Here is a 21,311-nt window from a genome sequence, read left to right on the forward strand (position 1 = left end):
CAATAGGGAATATGCATTAAATCTATATTTGTCCCAAATATTTTTTTTTCGAATCTTTATTATCGTTAATTTGTCAGTAGAAAGTATTTTTTTTATCTAACAATAAAACACTGAAAACGTTTGTTTTCTATACTTCCACAAAATTTATTATATCTAAGTGACTACAGCTGTTTCGGCGGAGTGCCTTTCTCAAGTAATATAGTTTACAATGTGTTTGCCTTTTTAATCTTCAACTGAAGAGGTTGAGGAGTGGGGAGCTGTTTGTCTCGAGTTGGTCATTCAGAATTATATCTGTATTTTTCAGTTTATTAATTTCCATAGATTCTAAAAAAGATAGCTTAAGGCCTTTATTTTGAATATGTAGAATTTGAAACTCTTCATTGAAAGAATGTAAGGCCTACATATTCAAAATAAAGGCCTTAAGCTATCTTTTTTAGAATCTATGGAAATTAATAAACTGAAAAATACAGATATAATTCTGAATGACCAACTCGAGACAAACAGCTCCCCACTCCTCAACCTCTTCAGTTGAAGATTAAAAAGGCAAACACATTGTAAACTATATTACTTGAGAAAGGCACTCCGCCGAAACAGCTGTAGTCACTTAGATATAATAAATTTTGTGGAAGTATAGAAAACAAACGTTTTCAGTGTTTTATTGTTAGATAAAATGAACTTCAAGTAACGGTCGAATCCATCAAGTATTTTTTTTATTTAACCCGGCACCTACCACGTGGCTTTGCAAGGCGCCAACTGCCACGAGGGGTGCTCACAGCACCCCTTAAAATTTTTCTGTGATCTACTTGTTTAAAAAACAAAATAATGTGTTGAGTAACACAAGAATATAAAAAACATGTTTTATTAACTTATTAGCCACTAATATGTTATAAAAGTTAAAAAATAAAATGAAAAAGGTGTTATAAGCAAATTAGCAAGTACCAAGCCATAATAAATGAAGTCAAGTAAAATATCTAAAAAAATTAAGATTTAGTGAGTAAAGAGTCTATATTAATAATTTAAATTAGTTATTGCAATAAAAAAATGTAAATTTGACCTGTTTATCAAAAATACAAAAAAAAATTAAAACTTAAAGTACCAGATAATGACACCCCAATTCGACTTTAGAGCTACAAGTTCAGAATGACACTAAATAACCACTTCAAACATTAACACATATATGCTATATAATATTATAGAAAGCTACTATGACGCACAGCCTGGTTACCAAACTTGAAATACCAAATATTTGATAAAAATATGATATGGGGTGCTAGTAGCACCCCACGTGGCAGGTGCCGGGTTAATTATTATTTAAATCCATAAAATATTATATAAAAAGTGACAAATAAACGAGGCAAATTCAAACTTACAAAACGCGCCACCATTGGTCAAACGAGATGTGACGTCAAATGACCCTAACTGACATGACATTAGATTTTAACCTCATACAGTCAACAGTATATTAGTGATATATTTCTTGTGAGAAAAACTGTTTATATTTATTTTTTGGTGATTTATAGTGAATCTAGACTTATAGGCTTTTTGGCGAATCTAAGAACATGACTGAAACTGGTTATGTGAAGGCAAAATCGGACAATCTTCCGAAAATAGATGCATTTATGATGACACAATATTTTGCATCAAATCTCGATTTTACGAGCCCAGAGATTAAAGGAGTGAAAGCTGCAAGGTAATTATAATGTCACATAACATATTTTAGTCCATAACATAGATTTTTATTCAGAAATGCACGGATAAATGCAGTTTATAATATACCAAAACATAACCTATACATACATAATAGGGTGGGCCGAAAAAAAATTTTTTTTTTTTCTTAATGCTATACCGAAAAAAACTTGTCTCTATTATGGGTTATCAAAATGCAAAAAAGAAAAAAAATATATACCTAACCCCCAGCTAGCGCAACGCATCTGAACTTTCGAAATTTCACTAAAATCATGAGTTTTTGTAATTTTTTTTTTGAACATCCTAATAACTGCATATTGGGCTGCTATAGTGATATCCCTTTACATTAGAGTTTTAAAAATACAATAAATAATTGGATAAGTATAATTTTATTAATCTGAGGTAGCGCAACGGACACGAAAATGACGCATCTTACAGTCGAGTGCAGATGAGCTGTGCGTTCGGGGAATGGGTTGGCACTGAGCCGAGCTTCCCCCACTTATACTCTCTACACCCACAATGCACTGGAAGCAGCCTCGACGATCATGTTTTTTCATGTTCTCTGTTACTCGGCAGTTTACGTCAGCAGATTCGTTTAAACTTACGTGTATTAGCTGTGAGTTGATAGTGCAAACTGTTTTTATAATTTTTTGAGTGAAGTTTGAGTTTAAATTCACGTGCGTGATGGCTGCCAAGAAAATAACTCGCAGTGATTTTGATTGCCCATTGTTTGGCTACCCGAGGGAATTGCCTGTGAGTAAGCTTCCAACTTTCCAAGATGTCCTTCGGAGCTGTTTCCACGAACAGTACCTTCTAGCATTAGAAAGTAACAAGCCTGTAAGTTTCTCTCAGATATCTAATATTGTCGCTCCAAAAGTAAAAGCCGTCTTTGACAAAGCATCAATACCAACAGTGACGCCCTACAGAATTGTTCAATTAATAAATTTATATCACGTTAGCTACCGTAATCTAATGAAGTCCTTTAAGCGTGACAAGGAAAAAGACAAGTACAAAGAGAAAATTGAGGAATTCAAACAAAAGGCTTTATCACTCTTTGATGTATCTGCATGTAAATGTAAAATAGCATACTCCTGCAACTGCAAAAAGGTCCCGGAGATCTGTGAGTGCCCTATATCAATTTCATGTAAATGTGAAAAAGATAAAAAAATTCCGGAGCTTGAACTTAAGTTTATGTATTTCCAAAGAAATCTTGGACAAGGAAAAATTGGAAATTTAGACAAGAAGGAGTCGAAAAAAATTACCAAAAGACTGCAACGTAAAGAAAAAAAAATCAGGTTATGTCGTCTAACATCCCACTAGTTTCACATTCGCAGCCTTCATGCTCTAAGGATGCAACAAAACCAAGAATAGCTTCAGATGGAAGCTCAATGGAAGAGGAAGAGTCTGATAGTTCCGGTGACAACTATATTCCTATTCCGAGCAAACAACCGTGGCAAATGCGGATACAATTAAAAAATACCGCGTTGGCCAGTGACCGATTTGGTGTTTCGGACAGGGCAACAGCTGCTATTGCCTCCAGTGTAATGCATGACGTTGGTCTTGCAACGAAAGAGGATGATTCCCTCATAATTGATAAAAATAAGGTTAGGAGGGAAAAAAATTTATGCAGATCAAATCTCCAAGATACGATAAAAAAGAACCAAACTTGATACAAGGGCTATACTTTGATGGTCGAAAGGATAAAACTTTAAAAATTGATGAAGTTAATAACAAGTGTTTCAGAAGAAGTGCAAAAGAGGAACACTTTTCAATTATTAAAGAACCTGGCTCGATTTATGTTGGCCATGTGACGCCATCTACTGGAACTTCGAAGGACATTGCTAGTGCTATATTGGACTACTTGAATGAGTCAAATTTTTCGCTCGATGAGCTTGATGTAATTGGATGCGATGGTACCGTCACAAATACAGGCTGGAAAACCGGTGTAATTCGCACAATGGAGGAAAAAATAAAAAGACCGCTGCAGTGGGGAGTTTGCCTTTTGCATTTGAACGAATTGCCGTTCAGGCACTTGTTTCAAACTTTGGACGGTGAAACGACTGGCCCAAAATCTTTTAGTGGTCCTATTGGCTCACAACTCAGAAATTGTGAAAAACTTCCAGTAGTAAAATTTCAAATCATTGATTGCGAGATTCCAGACATCGATAGCAAAATCTTAAGTAAAGACCAACAATATCTCCTGGATGTAAGTTTGGCTATCAAGTCAGGCACCTGCACAATAGACTTCGCAATTCGTGAACCAGGTCCTATCTCCCATTCCCGATGGCTGACAACAGCGAACAGAGTTCTTCGTATTTATATGAGCGTTGAAAGTCCCTCTGAAGAACATCTTATTTTGGTACAATTTATACTTAAATCTTACATGCCTGTATGGTTTAAGATAAAAAAAAGTAAGTACCTTACAGATGGACCAAAACATGTTTTTAATTTAATAAAATCTTCACGATTCCTTCCAGAAAACTTGATAAAGGTGGTTGATCCAGTAATTGAAAGGAATGCGTTTTTCGCGCATCCAGAAAACTTGCTCCTCAGTATGATTGTTGATAAAAGGGCCCATATCAGAGAGTTGGGGCTTAGAAGAATCATAAAATCAAGGACCGTAGCTTCCAATAAAAAGCTAGTCCGAACTTTTAAACCCCCAAAACTCAACTTCCAGGCAAACGAATATTATGAAATTATTGATTGGACTACTACTGCTATTTCTCCACCACCGTTGTTGCGAAGAGTATCTGACGAAGAAATGTGGGCCAAAATTTTAACTGCCAACACACCAGAAGAATGGAATTTCCATAAATTTCCGTGTCACACGCAAGCGGTGGAGCACTGTGTGAAATTGGTAACTGAAGCCTCCTCAAAACTCGTTGGTGCCAAGAACAGAGATGGATTCATAAGAACAACGCTGCTATCAAGAGCTTCAATGCCAAGTTTTTCAAGCAAGCAAGATTTTAAAGTTCCAAACATTTAACGGACTATTCTGTGAGTCTGGGAATTGACAATTCGTAAATTTTGTAATTTTGTAATTAATAAACTCATTTGGATAAATGTAAATTGCCTATTTACCAACATTATATTTCTAAAAATAACACATGAGTAGTGGGTTTAAAAAAATTAGTTGCTGCACTACACTATAAAAGTGGTTAGCACTCGAAAAGTGATCAATTAACTATATTGAAGGCCTTGCGCTACCTAAAATTAAAAAAAAAAGTAATATTTCAATAACTCATTGTGTTTTTATAACTATAATATAAATGATTTTCACTATAGCAGTTCAATATCTAGCTGTTTGGATATTAAAAAAAAAAAATGGTAAAATCCTGTGATTTTAGTGAAATTTCGAAAGTTCAGATGCGTTGCGCTAGCTGGGGGTTAGGTATATATTTTTTTTCTTTTTTGAATTTTGATAACCCATAATAGAGACAAGTTTTTTTCGGTATAGCATTAAGAAAAAAAAATAAAATTTTTTTTCGGCCCACCCTAATACATAACCATTAATTTATCATTCTAAAATTTTCTCTATTTATATCATAATAATGTATGTATTATTTATTATTATGATATTAAAGTTCACTCAAATAAAATACGTTTATATACTTCTTGCAAATATTAGATGTATTATAATATATGTCATGATGTGATAGCATCAGATAGAAATAGGATTTTCATGGACAATTTTCTTAAAGTAATTAAGTACTTGTTTGTTTCAGATCTGAACGAGAATCTTATGGTGATTCGGCAGTTGGCTATGTTCAAGTGAGACGAGATGGAGAGATATGTACAGTTAAAGCTCGGATTACACCTGAGCATAAAGTACGACAGAAATGTTATTCGGTTATTTGCACTTGCAATGAAAAGGAAGAAACTATTCTCTCTGTGCAATGTGAAGATTGTTCTGCACATTTAGGTAACTGTTTTACTTGCTTATTATCCATAGATATAATAACACAATAGATTAGGCCAGGTCTGAAAAATAGCGTAACGCGGAGCAGTTCGGGTCGGTGGTCTATCTATCTCTCTCTACCGGCGCTTAGCTTTCCCTCTCTAGCATATGATGGCTGCCGCCTCTGTGTCACTGTCGTTCCATTACTCCCACCTCTTGGTAGATACGCTCACACTCGCACGACAGACAAAGATAGCTAGACCACTGTACTTGATATTGGCGTTACACCCTGATGCATTGAGTGGCATATCCCTAGCCTGATCTATTGTTGACATATCTCTGTTATTATCGGTGACCTGCTCTTAAGCCCTAGTTGGTTATTAAACCACACTGCTATGAACTATGTTATATTTTAAGCATGCTATAGCTTTTTTGGCATGGCTACATCGGCGTAGTGAAGATCCGTCTCCCACTAGTGTAGAGTGCTATTGGAAGAAATCGAAGTTATCGTCAATTGGTACTAGCCTGCGGTTTATAAAAGCTAAGGAAATTTGTAGTGGACCTAAACATAAACTTATGCCAGTAGCTTTGAATACTGAAAGCTTCCTCACAGTAGTTAGAAACAATTGTAATGGTTGGTGATACGAACAATCATTTGATGAAATTTTATAGAGAGCCAAACAAAGTGGAAAAGTTATCTATGCATCATCTACAGTCGTCAAGTAACGCTACAACCCCTCCTGATTTTATAGACTACTGTAAAAGTGTAATGACAGTAGATGCATGCAAAGAAGCTGAAGCAGCAACTAGGAATCAAAATGATTGCCCATTGTGGCACGAGTTAAGGTATGGAAGGATCACTGCTTCAAAAGCATACGAATGTGCACATTGTAATACTTTTGATGGAGCATTAACTCGGACCATATTGGGAGCAACTAAATTGAGGGACACAGAGGCTATGCAAAGGGGTAGATCCTTGGAAAGCCATGTTTTAAAGCAAGTGGAAAAGATAAATGGCATAAAAATAAATAAGTGTAGATTAAAGTTAAGTGGCACATATCCTATCATGGGAGCTTCCCCAGATGGTGAAACAACTACATTAAGTATTGAAGTAAAATGCCCAACATCCAAAAAAGCCATGGAAAGATATATCGGCCCAGGAAATAAAGTTGCAGCAAAATACATGACCCAAGTACAACTACAGATGTATTTTTCTGTTAAATCAAAGGCCCTGTTTTGTGTTGCTGATCCTGACTTGAAAAAAAAAAACAAAAAAAGTAACAATATTAGAAGTGGATTACGATAGGCAACTTTGTGAAAATTTGTTGGAAAAATGCAACATTTTTTGGAATAACGCCATCTTTCCCAAACTGTATAAATATGTAGATGAAAAAATTTAATAGTAAGATTATTTCTGTTTTGTGTATTGTAGAGGTATTTCTTTAATTTCTAATTATCAATGAGATTCAATAAAACTTCTTTTTTTTTTGTAGACATGACTATCTGTTTTTTTTTCAATGTGCCTCCAGTAAGTTGTCATCCCATCCCATCAACAGTTATTAATGTTGTTATTCTTGCATCTCCATCGTATATCTGTCCCATAGTGTCTTACCATGGATGGGTTTTCATTTTTGCTGTTTCTAGCATTATTTTTGTCCTCTCTGAATCAGACAGTATTTCTGCTGCATATTGAATGCACTCATTATTGCACTCCGGCTCTAATTTACATCTTAGTAGATTTGCTGTTATAACTAAGCATTTTGTCTTTTTTGGGGAAATTAACATGTTAAATTTTCTGGTAGTTATATTAAATTGGTGCAGCATATGTTGTAAATCGTCTTCACTTTGAGATATTAGTATTGTATCGTCTGCATAGCAGTTGTAAATTTAGTTGTTACTTTTTTTATTATTTCATCCATCATCAAGTTAAACAATAGAGGACTCAGGGAATCCCTCTGTCTTGTCCCATTGCCAACTTCAATTGGGTCAGTTAGTGCTTCTTCTACTTTTACTAGTACTGTTGTTCTAGTAGATATTTTCGATCGCTTTAATTATTCCTAGAAGTACCTCTCTTGCATACAATAAATGGATAACATAAAAGTCTTCTTAAGGTCCATGCAACATAAATGCAGATTTTTTGTATTCTAATGAACCTCACGAATTTGTTGAACATGCCTTATTATAAATATAGAGTCAGTGAATGACCTTCCCAACTTAAAACTTTGTAAAAAAAAAATTAATAAAACAAATTTAAACATACATGTTTTTTATTTTGACTTCCCAATATATTTACAAGATTACAATAAATGTGATTAATATGTATTTTTCAGTTTAATTTTTGGTCAAAGTACATTGCAAGGTAAAGTATTTGATAGTTTCTTTCTGCTGATTTATAATTAGTTTTTTATTGTTCTTGATTATAATACAGGCTACAGGCTCCACTATAAGCTGGGTGTGTGGTATTCTAGGTTATTTAGTTTAGTATTTTAAATCAGCTTCTACTTGTAAAACCAGTTTCACATATTATTATTATCATTATATCAATGTCATGTTTGATAATAATGTTGGGTCAGTCCATTGGTCCATTGACTGTAGGTTAGTCATTTTAGGAGGTTTAACATAGTTGACATTTACTCCATAAATCCTTTAATTATTGATCCAAGTTTAAATATTAGAATATTTGGAGATATGTCATCCTGAGGTTGTTGTTTGCTAACATTGTACATAGCTTATGTTTGTGTTGATACTCTTCAATATACTGGTAGATTCTAAAGCCTGCATCTAACTGGTTGTCTCGTTACATTTATTGCTAAATAGTTGGGATGTTCTGTTAATCGTCTTCGTATTCTAAAGCAAAGTTCCATTTCTTTCCACCATTTCTATTTAGAGTTGATGCCTGATAAAATATTACTTTTTACATACCATAGGGTATTTATAAAAATCCAAACAACTGTTTACTAAAATATCTCTTCGATATTGAAGTTTGATACAGATCGCCGAAATTTTATTCGTTTTCCGTTATAACACAGCTGACACTTCTTTATCATTTAACCAGATTGATTGGCCCAGAAGTGCATGTATAAATTTAAATATACATTCATTTTTATTAAAAAGATAGAGGAACAACGAATACATTGTTAGAAATGAGAATACTTAGATGGATGAGTGGAGTAATAAATAAAAAAATATGAAAAAAACATTTTTAAGAAACGCTTTTCTTTAGTTACGAGTGACTAAAATTTAACATATAAAAAAATCAACTAAAAAGCAAAAAATAAAAAAAAAAAATTGAAAATATCTAACACATTCGCCAAAGAAAAGCGTGGCGCGTCTTCATCGAATAAACGGTTTTTGCCCCACGCTTTTCTTTAACGAATATGTTAGATATTTTCAATTTTTGTTATTTTTTGCTTTTTAGTTGGTTTTTTTATAATATTTTCAATTTGAGTCACTCGTAACTAAAGAAAAGCGTTTCTTAAAAATGTTTTTTTCATATTTTTTTTTTTACTTTTTAGTCTTACACTTTTCAAACATTAAAATATATTGTCATGTTTATTAAAATATGTATAAAACATAGGATGTACTAACATGAAAAGTAGTCGGAATTGGCAAAAAAATTGGAACTTTATTGTTTATTTATGAAGCATAACGTAAACAATTAACGTAAAAAGTGAAATTATGTTTAGTTCATATCATTAGCTACAATCCGTAAAAGTTTCAAGATTTTACATTGTAAAAAAACAAGAGCATTTAAGAATTTTCCATTAAAATCGTTTTTTTTTTATTTAAACAATAAACATAAAAAAAATTATTAAAAAATTCGTGTATTGTTCCCGCGAATGCATATGTCTGCAAATTTTCTTGAAGAAAAGGCATGTCAAATGAACGTCTAAAGATTTGACGCAAACTATTAAACTAAATAAAAGCGTTTAAAAAGAATACAATTTGGAATGAGTGTATTAGGGGAAGTCATACCCGTTCAACATGTATCCTTAATGCTGCTATCTGCTTTGATAGCTTTACTTCATTCTTAGTACATGGCGTAGACTTTGAGACAGAAGGTGGTCGTATGAGGGTACATTTTTTGCTTCCAACAAACATGTTGAATCTCGTACTATCAAAAGATCAGTAGCCCTTCCACCATATCCGTCAGAGATAAAATTGATCAAACCATCTGGCGTACATGAAATTAAATACTTTAACGTGTTAAATTTTTTGTACTCTGACCAAGTAAGTGATTGGTGGACTGCATCTGATGGCTTTCCTATCTCAATTTCTAAGCAATCAATAATAGAAATAACATTTGCATACCTACTTCTGAAAGATATAGGTACATTTTAAAAAATTTCTGATGCTGTTGGCCACACAATCAAGTCTTTCAGTTTTGTTGCAATAGTGGTACACTTTTAGAGAAGACTCTAGTAATAGTACTTTGCCAATACCCAAATTGTAATGCCAATATACTAAAGGACTACTTTAATTTAATTTTCTTGAGGGTTATTAATATATCTATCGTACGAAGCGGGATATTATCACTTAACAGTTTTATTAAGTGATATGATTGTTTAGGTAATCCTAGCAACATTTTTGGCTCTTTTGTAATAGCAGTTAGCATGCTACTACGCATTACATTTTTGAAACCTTCCTCATCCTCTGAACTTAACCAATCCTCATCCGCTGAATCATCTTGCACTGAGCTTAACTTAGTACAACTTGATTCAGCTGATGCTATAGAAGAATTAGATGATAAAGAAGTATCAGCTGGGTTATCTGTAAACAATTTTCGTTTTAAGGCATATTGTTTTATTGGTGAAGTTCCTATATTTTTTGTCGAAATAGACAATGGTGACAGTGCTACATTTTTACTTTCGGATGATATATTAACACTTACACCTTTACTTCTGTAATTTGGTTTAATATTTACTTGCACAGACTTGTCCTTTGGTAATTTGTCTTCAATATGAGAAGTGCTGGGCTCCACTTGATTATCACAAATATTTGTGTCGGAAGTACTAGGACTTGCTTCATTGGTTTGTGAATTTTCCCCCGTTTCTAAACAATTACCACCAACGGCAAACTTGGAAAGGGCTTCATTCACCAGGGTTAATTTTTGTCTTTTAACTGCACCCATTCTCTCAGCTGGTAGCGGCATGTTCCGTTTTTGGCACAAGAATGTATGAGGCACAACTCCTTTCTTCAGGCGTAAATAACATTTTTCACCCTGCTCTTTCATGATTGTGTACTCAATATAATTTGATGTATCTTCCTTAACCCTCCGTTAGTAGCTAGGCTAAACGGAGCATCAAGAGTCGCTACGGTGTCAGAGACCGACAATTAAAAAAAAAATAGTTATTGCTATAAAATTCGTACAAATATTTTATATTGTGTATAGGATTGACTTTATTTTGTAAATCCCGAATGAATAATTCTGTCGTCGGTGTGTGACACCGATAGCGACTAACGGAGGGTTAACCTAAAATAAATTATCAATAATCAAAATTTTGTAAAATTAAGGGAGAAAACGGAAAGTTTTTTATCTTTAGGGAATTTTACTCGTCAAAGTGACTTGGAGAGTAAAATTTCCTACTCTAAGGTTTTTATAGAAATTTTCACAGAACTTTTGTAAACTATGTTAGGTTAAAACCGACTTACTACATAATAGTTAATGCAAAACTTACTTGTGATTAATTCACACTAAGTTGTATATAAATATAACATACTCACATTAAAATGATCTTCACAACAATATAAACATGATGCCGGAGAAACAGTATCTCTTCTCATCATTTTGCACCATTGTTTTCTTAATTTCCTATCGTTTGGAATCCGAAAAAATAATTTATTGGGTGTACTTCTAGTTGTGTTTTTACACTGTGGTACCATACAATACTTGTAAGGTTTTTTTACTTCTTCCATGATTTAAAAATTAAAAATATGTAAAAGTTTGACCAAATAACTAAAACGCTTATGGTAAACAAACAGTAACGAAAAAGGGAATGTGTCATGTGACGTCACATAGAGCGCGCACAAAATGGCAGCGTTTGAATAGCTGAAATTTATTCAAAGTTTTTAATTTCACTTTAAAAAATAGTTTCAATGTTTTTAGGTATATTTATATTTTTTTCTACGTTATAAAGATCTAAATTATTAATTTAAGACATAAAAAAAATTCATGCATATTCCCTATTAAGCAAGTTATGATGAAAATTAGAGAACCCTTTAAATTTTTTAGGAAAAAGTGAAAAATAAAAAATACATCCTTTCCACAAAAATTAAAATTTATAGTATATCCTTATAAAACTTTCTAAACAGAAGTAGTGACTTCAAAAATTTTGATCGGTTTAGAATGCATATTTTTGAAGAAAAAAATTATTTAAAAAAATCAGAATTTTTTTCGTACATTTCATTTTGAACCTTGCCACAGGGCCCTTTAACCTTTTGTCTTTTAAAAAATAAGGAGTTTAGAAGATTAAATTTAAGACGATGTTATAGCTCTTGAAACTACCTTTGAAATGGTTGTCGGATAAACCTAATATCATAAAAATTTGCAGAGTTATTGTTAAAAAACCAATAAAATTTTTCTGAAAACATTTTTGTAACAGATTTTGTATGTATACAGGGTGCGGGGAAGTTCAATTACTCGTTTGTCGAAAGAGATACGAGAAAAAAAATTATTTCAGTAAGATTGGGGCATATATAGGATCAGAATTTAAAAATATTTCCAAATATACAGAGCCCCCTGTATTGACAGGGTGAAACAAACTTATCTTTTTTTTTAATGGAACACTATGTATATTTTTACATTTTTGAATTCTCAATATTTTCTTTTCTAAAATATAAGGTTTTCTAATGTTATACGAAGTAGTATAAAAGATAATTACGGCTTTTTATTAATTTCATAGCAATATTCACACACTGTATAATTTTAGTGATTTGACATCAGAGACACAGACTCAATTTATGTTTAAATGATTTTTTAATATAGTCTACTACTGTTAAAAATTATTAATATAACTAAATGTTTAATCGTAGTATACAGGGTTGGTCGAAATACGGAATGCGTATTTTTTGAGTTGTCTTAAATAGAACACCCTGTATTTTGGCATTATAATGAAATGCTATTTTGTGGTACTTTATTTATTGATTTATTATTATATATATATATAATCAAGCTTTCGCAAAATTTATTTGCTTCGTCAGGATTAGCTAAAATTATTATATAGTTATAAATAAATACAACGAAATGAAAGAACATTGCATAAAAATTAGTACAAAAACTTACAACGTGAGGTTTGTTCCTTAATTTGACATTTCTACAAAACATAAAATATCTAAAAAAATCTTTATCCTAATGGTTTTCAAGTTTCAATGTTTGCGAAAGCTTGATTATAACACAGAGTTTCTCTTACCCTGCCCCTTAGAAATAAATGACTGCAACCTCAATAAAAAACTAAAGTCTACATATTGTCAGTCAATAATACCAAACTTCTTTATATATATATATATATATATATATATATATATATATATATATATATATATATATATGTGCATTTGCTACCCATACACCTCCGATTGCTACATCCTTAGTTCGAGTGTGCCTCCGATTTTACGAGTTCGCCTCCGAAATCGGAGGCGAACACGTACAGTCATGTTTCTTGTGCATTTATTTGTTAACACGTCTGTATAAGGCGTTTGCCAATTTTTTAAGTAGAGGTAAAATCGAGTCATTAACGTCTATCGATATACATTTTAGTTCGCCGTATCTGGCGTCAGAGGCGCAGCTTGTTACACGCGTATACTCTGTCGTTAGCCGAAGGTAGTGGGCGCCTCCGATATATACGCTATGTCCACCGGTTCACTTCGCCTCTTAGTAGTGGCAACATCGCAATCATTTAATCGCATAATGTAGTCGGAACCTGATACACAATAATTATGAATAGCTAGATATAAGACACTGCAACGCTAATATTTGTATTTTCTCACCTTAATAGAAAATTTTATGCAAGTTTGCATTTGACTAAATTCGTATAATTTCGGGGTAATCTTAAATTTATCAGATCCTAAGTAGGTATCTATCTTTATCTATTTATAAAATAGGGCCCGTGATTTAAATTAGAAAGTCTAAAAGGACAAAATTTAACTTTCTTTTCGCGTACATGTCCTTCAATAGTAATAGCACTTAATAGTGATGTAATTATTATGAGTCATACTTTTCTTGTACTAAACGTACCATATATATATATAGTGGCTAAACACCCCTTTAGGGGTTACGCCGCTTACGCTCTCTAGATCTATGTTTTGAGGTAGATCAGTCCTCATGTTCGTTATTTAATTTTCTCTGTTATTTTTCTCCACTCTTTCCTGTCTCTGGTTTTCCCTTTCCAATGTCGTATGCCCGCATTGTTGAGATCACTTACTACTTCTTGTAACCATGTAGATCTTGGTCTTCCACGTCTTCTTTTGCCAGCTGGTGTCCATTCCAATATTGAGTATATCGTCGTAGTTGATCCGGATCTCCATATGTGTCCTAGCCATTTTGCTCTTTGCTGTTTTATTTTACATACTATATCCTCCTCAATTTCTTCCAGTAACTCAAGGTTCGTTCTTTGTCTAAATTCATTGTCATTTATTTTTATTGGTCCTAATATTGCTCTTAGTATTTTTCTTTCTTGTATTCTAAGGTTTTCCTCTTGTTTTTTTGTCATGCTAAGAGTTTCGGCTGCATACATCGGTCGAATTATTGTTTTGTATACTTTCATTTTTGATTTCTTACTCAATAACTTATTTTTAAGTAATTTTTTATTTGCATGGAAGCTCTTATTTGCTGTAATAATCCTTTCTTTGATTTCGGTTTCTCTTTCTCCATTGTTTGTTATTAATATTCCTAAATATTTAAATTTTTCGACTTCTTCAAAAGTGTATTCTCCTACTCTAACCTTTCTGTTTTCAAAGTTTTTGTCAAATCTCATTATTTTGGTTTTCTCTTGGTTTATTTTTAATCCCATTACTTTTCCTTCTGTTACCATTTCGTTTAACATTCGTTCCATTGTTTTTCTATTTTTTGTTATTAGCACAATATCATCAGCGTATGCTATTATTTGTCCTTCTCTCGTTCGGAGGGTGCCTTTGTTGATCTTCCTGACGACGTATTCTAGGGCAAGATTAAACAGAGTTGCTGATAATGAATCTCCTTGTCTCACCCCTTTATTGATGACAAATTTTATACTAACTACAGTTCTACTCATTGTCATTTGTATTAATCTTCTTAATTTATGTTGTATTCCCATTTCTTTCAGAGCTACCATTAGTTTTGATCTATTTATTGTATCAAATGCTTGTCGAAAATCTATAAAAAGCAGTTCAATTTCTATTTTATATCCATGAGCTTTTTCCATAATTTGTTTAACTGTATGTATGGCATCTGTTGTAGACTTTCCCTTAGCAAATCCGCATTGATAGTGTCCTATGATATTCGTGGTAGCTTCGGTCAGTCTTCGTTGTATTAAGGCGGACATGATTTTATATGCTGTGTTTAATAGCGTCAGTCCTCTGTAGTTTTTACACATCTGTTGATCTCCTTTTTTATGAATCGTGATAATTTGTCCTTTGTACCATTCTTCCGGCATTTTTTCTTCGTCCCATATGTCTTTTATTAAATTGTATAATCTATCTTTTAATTCTTCACCACCATATTTTATAAGCTCCATATTGATACAGTCCGATCCTGAGGCTCTACCATTACGGCTGCTATTAATAATTTCCTCAACTTCCTCTTTTGTTGGTATTTCTAGCTGGTTTCCTAACATCATTGTCTCTTCTCCTCTGTTTTCATTTAGGTCTTGATCTTGTTGTTCTGTTAATAATTCTTTAAAATAGTTAGTCCAAATTTCTTTATACTCTTCATCGTTTTCTGATACTTTTCCATTTTTATCTTTTATGCTTTTTATCTTTCCTTTAAACGTTTTGTTCTGCTCACTAATTTTCTTATAGAATTCTTTTGTGTTTCTGTTCTTACTCTCTTTTTCTATTTCTTTTATCTTATCATCCAACCACTCACGTCTAATTTTCCTTATTTTTTTCTTACATGCATGCCTTATTATATTGTATTCTTCCCTATAATCCTGTCTATTTGTTCTTATCCACATTTGTCTCATTTCTACCTTCTTTTTTAACATTTTATGGCATTCTTCATTATACCATTCTTGTCTTTTTTTGTTTATTTTTATCCCTACGTGTACTTCCGCTGTTTCATTTATACATTTTTTTATATTTCTCCATTCTGTTTCTATATCCTTTGTAGGTTTAGATTGTTCCTTCAGTTTTTTGTTCATGTCATCAGCATATTTAATCCTTATGTCTGGAGTATTCAGTTTTTCTACGTGCCATTTATTTTTTGTTGTCGTGTTTTTTAGTGTTCTTTTGACTTTTTGTCTTACTTTTGCAGTCACCATAAAATGGTCTGTATCTGCATGTGCACCTCTGTAGGACCTCACGTCTGTTACCGATGTTTGCTTCCTTCTTGTAATCAGAATATGGTCTATTTGTGACCATGTTTTTTGGTCTGGGGAAATCCACGTCACTTTATGGTATTTGGGATGTTCGAATTTTGTACTAACGATAATCATATTGGTACTAGATGCTAGATTACATAATCGTTGGCCATTGTCGTTAGTTTTTTCGTGTATTGTGTGCTTACCTGCTACTTGGTTAATGTAGTCTTCCTTACCTATTTGGGCATTAAAATCTCCCATTACCAGTATTGTGTCTTCTCTAGGTAACTTCTCCATTTCTCGTTCGAGTTCCTCATACAATTTGTCTTTTTCCTCCGCAGTAGCACTTTCAGTTGGGGCATATACGTTTATGATTGATATATTAAATGGTTTGGCGTTAATCCTCAGGTAAGCCATACGTTCATTTATTGGTTTAAATTGCATAATGTTATTTTTTATTTTTCCCATAATTATGAAAGCAACTCCATATTGACCTTGTTTTTCATGTCCCGAGTACTGTAGTGTGTAGTTTTTTCTATTTATTTCTCCTTGACCTGCCCATCTGATTTCTTGAATCACTGCAATATCAATTTGGTATCTTTCTAGTTCTGAGACGATATCCTGCATTTTTCCTGGTTCAAGCATTGTTCTGATGTTCCACGTACTTATTTTTAGTTGATCACATTTTTTCGGTTTTTTATTATATTTTTTTGTGTTCGTATGTTTTATTTTATCTAATCTGTTCAGGTCCTTTTCCTTTGCCATTTTCGTGTCCGTTTTTTGTGTTGTATCCAATATTTGTTTTTTTATCAGTTTTTTGGCGTGTCCTGCTTTGCCCTTTCCAGTTCATTCTTCTCTTTGTTCCATTTCCATTCAGTCCCGTCAATAATTAATTTTTGATAACCTACTCTAGTGTTCTTACCGTTTTCTTTTTGAAATTTTGCAATTCTCCGTATTTCTTGTTGTATTTTCATCTCTTCTTGCGTTAGATCGTTATTGATATATATTTCCGGCTTTGAATTCCTTAGTTTGTTTTTGTTCTTCATAATTTTTATTTTTTCATTTTTGTTTTTTAGTGTAATTATTATGAGTCATACTTTTCTTGTACTAAACGTACCATACAATTGTTTTATGTTTTATTAACACTGTCGTTATTCTTATTCCTTTATTTTGATGTTAATCAAACTCGGTACTGAAACACAGCTTTTAATGTAAATAATATGAAAAGGAATTAAACAAAAAGTAATCTCAACTACACCAAATTTAAAAAATTAGAGTATTTGTTAATTCTAATACTAACAAACATCGTCATAATCGGAATATCGGGGAATTCCCCTAAGCAAAAGAGGCTCAGTCGATACTATTTCATGTATTTGTTTTGTAGTTAGTAAGTAAAAGTGCTTTATTATAACTGCAAATAGTGTAGACGTCATCATTAAACGTGAATGTTTAGAAGTAATAGAAGCCGAACAACAGTGCAGTAGATAATAAAAAAATAGAAACACGGAACCAGCGTGGCAAATAAATTTTAAGCTAGAAATACGAAAAAGTTAACTATAAGCAAGGAACGATGGATTTCTATAAAAAATAAAAAATGATACAAGAATTAATGCACTAACTAAAGCGTACTATTGAAGTACAAACGTGCTGAAACAAGATTGTTCATCCTGAAAACATCCGACGGATATTACGAAAGAATACTTTCATGGTAGGTATAATAAGCTCGGAAGTAACCTTACATTAGTCAAAATAACGGAAAAATTAAAATGCAAAAATTGAAACATGTGCTTTTTCTTGACGAGAGCAAATTTTACCATAATATTATATTGAAAACAAATTTAAATAAAAGCGTCTAGAAGTTAGGTATTATAGATAGTTTGGTCTTCTACATTGATAACAATTCAAAGCATTCCACACAAATTGTTAAACAATGGCTATTATATAATTTAGCGTAGGTAATTCAAACACCGACAAAATCATCTGACTTAAATGCAATTAATAATTTATTTCCTAATTTAGTTTTCCTTATTGAGTTCAGATCCGTTAACATGATATTCACAATAATAATAATAAAAGAAGATATTAATATAAAATATTAATATAAAAGATAGAAAATACATATATTAATATAAAAGATAAAAGATAGAAGATATATAGAAGATATTAATATAAAATATAAGACATTAATATAAAAATGCTCTTCTAGAAGAATGAAGTAAAATTAATCCTAAATATTGAAACAAATTAGTGAAATCAATAATTGATCCAAACAGGCTTAAAACTGTCGTAGCTCAAAGGAACTACTGTTATATTGTGGTAATATAATATTATATTATATTATGTGTTAATATTATAATAAAGTGGAGATTGACGATTTTTATTGAGAGCATTAGTATTAACAAATACACAATTTTTTAAAAATTGCTGTGGTTGGAAGACTTTTGTTTAATTTATTTAATATTATTTACATATGTCAAAAGTTGTATTACCACATTGAGTTTATTAATTTAAATTTTAATTTTTTATATACAGTGCGCTGGAATAAGTGTTACACCCTTATTAACTTATTTATTTTTAGCACATAAGGAAAACGCTCGAACAGGTCGATTTTTAAAGTAATCATAGTATTATATATTATAGCATCAATGTTTCGAACTTTACGCGATCCCTCTTCAAGTGACAGGCATAACTTTGACTTTTCTAAATAGGAAAGTACATCATGTGATACATCATTTAAAAGCTTTTGAAATGCTGATTACAAAATTGTATACGTTACTCCTGTTTGAGAGCGTAGGCGCAAAATTTCGATCAAATTCTATTTAAACTCATTTATTTTTTTCGAATTCTGAGGAAACTATTAAGTATTTTTGAAAAGATCAAACGCAGAATTATTACGGAGGGCTGAAAGTCCCTAAGACTAAACAGTTTTTTTGAATAATATATTTGAAATTAAAAATCAGACAAAATTTTCTCTTCTTTTCACCCCTGTGAATTATTAAAATAAACATTACAGAAGTTCTTAGGGAAACCCTCGATATTTTAAAAAAAGACTTATTAGTTTTCTATGGATTCGAACAAAATGAATGCAATTGAAAATAATTCGACCGAAATTTTGCGCCTACGCTCTCAAATAGGATTAAAGTATTATATATTTTTGTAATCAGTATTTCAAATGCTTTTAAATGACGTGTCACATGATGTACTTGCCCATTTAAAAAACTCGGAGTTATGCCGATCACCTGAAGATGAGTCGCGTAAAGTTCGAAACACTGATGCTATAGTATACTGTGCTTATTTTAAAAATCGAGCTGTCCGAGCGTTTTGCTTATGTGCTAAAAATAAATAAGTTAATAAGGGGGGGTAACACTTATTCCAGCGCACTGTATACAGGGTGAGTCACCACTAACGGGACGGAAGATTACAGCGAAATGGTAAAAGATTTGAAAATTTTTTTAAATTAATAGTTTGTAAGTTGATAAAAGCTACATTTTAAAATTATTTTGGAATATACAGGATGCGCCAATAAATGGCGGCGTATCAAAGTTATATTTTTTCTTATGGAACACCCTGTATTTTATTGCATTTTTTAATTGTCCGCAAAAAATAAGGTATAGTTCCATAAGGCTTCCCTATACCTATGTACAGAGTGTTCTGAGTTATGCTGACTTTTCTTAAAATGTAAAGTTTTAAAAGAAGGCTTATTCTCAAGTTATTTAAGAAATTATAAAAATACTACTTTTACATCTAAATAGTTTGATATTGGTTAAATGTATTCCATGATTAATTCTTACACATTTGTCTACAGGGTGTTCAAAATTTACAGTTCCATTATTGGACTATTCAATGTGTCATATGATGCTTATTTTAAATGGAACACCATGTATATTAATAAACAATTATACTAAAGAAATTTACCTCTTTCGAATGGTATATGGATGTCCTATGCCTAAGTGTCATAGTTTTTGCGTAATTTACAAATATTTAAATTCTTTATCTGTAAATCGATTTTAAAACAAAAGATGAAGTTAATTAATGTCATTGTATGACATTGTCATTTTATGACAATACGGTCTGGTAATAATCTTATAATTAATGCATCCCATGATTGATTATTACACATTTATTTACAGGGTGTTCAAAATTTACAGTTACAGAACACCATGAATATTAATCGCTTATGTAATAGGTACACATTCAAAATGTTTATACAACAAGCGATTTTAAATGATTTGTTTACATTATTTACATAGCTGGTGCTATAGAAGCAAAAACGTTCGAAATTCTTAATTTCATAAAAATATCATCTGAGGTAGTAGGGTAGGAAGTGTAGCATTTACAATATTTTTAATATAACCCCATTTAAAAAAATTCATCTTGGTCAATCCTGGTGACCTAGGTGGACAAATATATGGACCGAATCTATCTATCCATTTATTTCTAAATTTCATGTTAAGGTTGTTCTTAACATAACGTCAGAAATAAGCAGCAGCTCCATCCAATTGGAGCCACATGTTTGTTCGCACGCTAAGTGGAAGGTTTTAAGAAGGATCCAAAAAACTTATTTTAAGAAATTTAAAAAAGTTGCTCCATTCAGATTTTCGTCAACAAAATATGGGTCGATAACGTACTCGCTCAGAATACTGCCCCAAACATTAACACTTCATCGGTGTTGGCGATCAACAGTAAAATGTTTGTTTCCTGTATCATAATAAAGTGAAAGCTATGTCTATTAACTAGACGATTATTATGAAAAGTAGGTAGATTCGTCTGTACACAATAAATTCTTTAAAAAATCAGGATCTTCTCCAAATTCTAAAGTCTATAAACGAAAAGTTAAACGTTCCTGTTTTGTCTAATGCTGTTGTAGTTGAGTTTTATACGGATGATAGTGGTTTTTCTTATATATTGTACATACACTCGTTTGACTGATTTCCAATCGACCCGAAATTTTTCTCGTACTAGTATTTGGGTTTTCCGTAACAGAAAGCAGTACATCAAGTTCGTTAACGTCATCACAAATAAACGGTTTATTTTTATTTAACTTTTCGTATCTATGCAACATTACCATTAGCATAGAATCTATCGAGAAATCTCTTAAAAACGTCCTTTTTGTGTGTCTTCTATCAGGATACTTTTAAGCGTAAACTTTAGAAGCTAAGAGACAATTTTAAAAATATTGCCCAATGCAAAGTAGCATGTCTACTCTTTCATAGATAGCGTGATTATTCATTTTT

At 32.0% G+C, this 21,311-nt stretch overlaps 2 protein-coding genes across 5 annotated transcripts in view; one reads left to right on the forward strand and one right to left on the reverse strand.

The window, feature by feature from the left end:
- The window catches only part of LOC114338480 (cyclin-dependent kinase 12), a 324,741-nt gene that overhangs the window by 88,969 nt on the left and 214,461 nt on the right, over positions 1 to 21,311 (reverse strand). The window lies entirely within an intron of this gene.
- Positions 1,465 to 8,263, forward strand: LOC114338476 (uncharacterized). Of its 2 annotated transcripts, none has more exons than XM_050644000.1 (2): positions 1,465 to 1,690; positions 5,412 to 8,263. In XM_050644000.1, exon 2 carries the CDS (start codon positions 6,216 to 6,218, stop codon positions 6,888 to 6,890), a length of 675 nt encoding a protein of 224 aa, XP_050499957.1. In that variant the 5' UTR covers positions 1,465 to 1,690; positions 5,412 to 6,215; the 3' UTR covers positions 6,891 to 8,263. Both variants share the same exon structure in this region, with proteins under 2 accessions (XP_050499957.1, XP_050499958.1).

Source organism: Diabrotica virgifera, chromosome 2 (assembly GCF_917563875.1).
Source record: "Diabrotica virgifera virgifera chromosome 2, PGI_DIABVI_V3a".
Lineage (NCBI taxonomy): Eukaryota > Metazoa > Arthropoda > Insecta > Coleoptera > Chrysomelidae > Diabrotica > Diabrotica virgifera.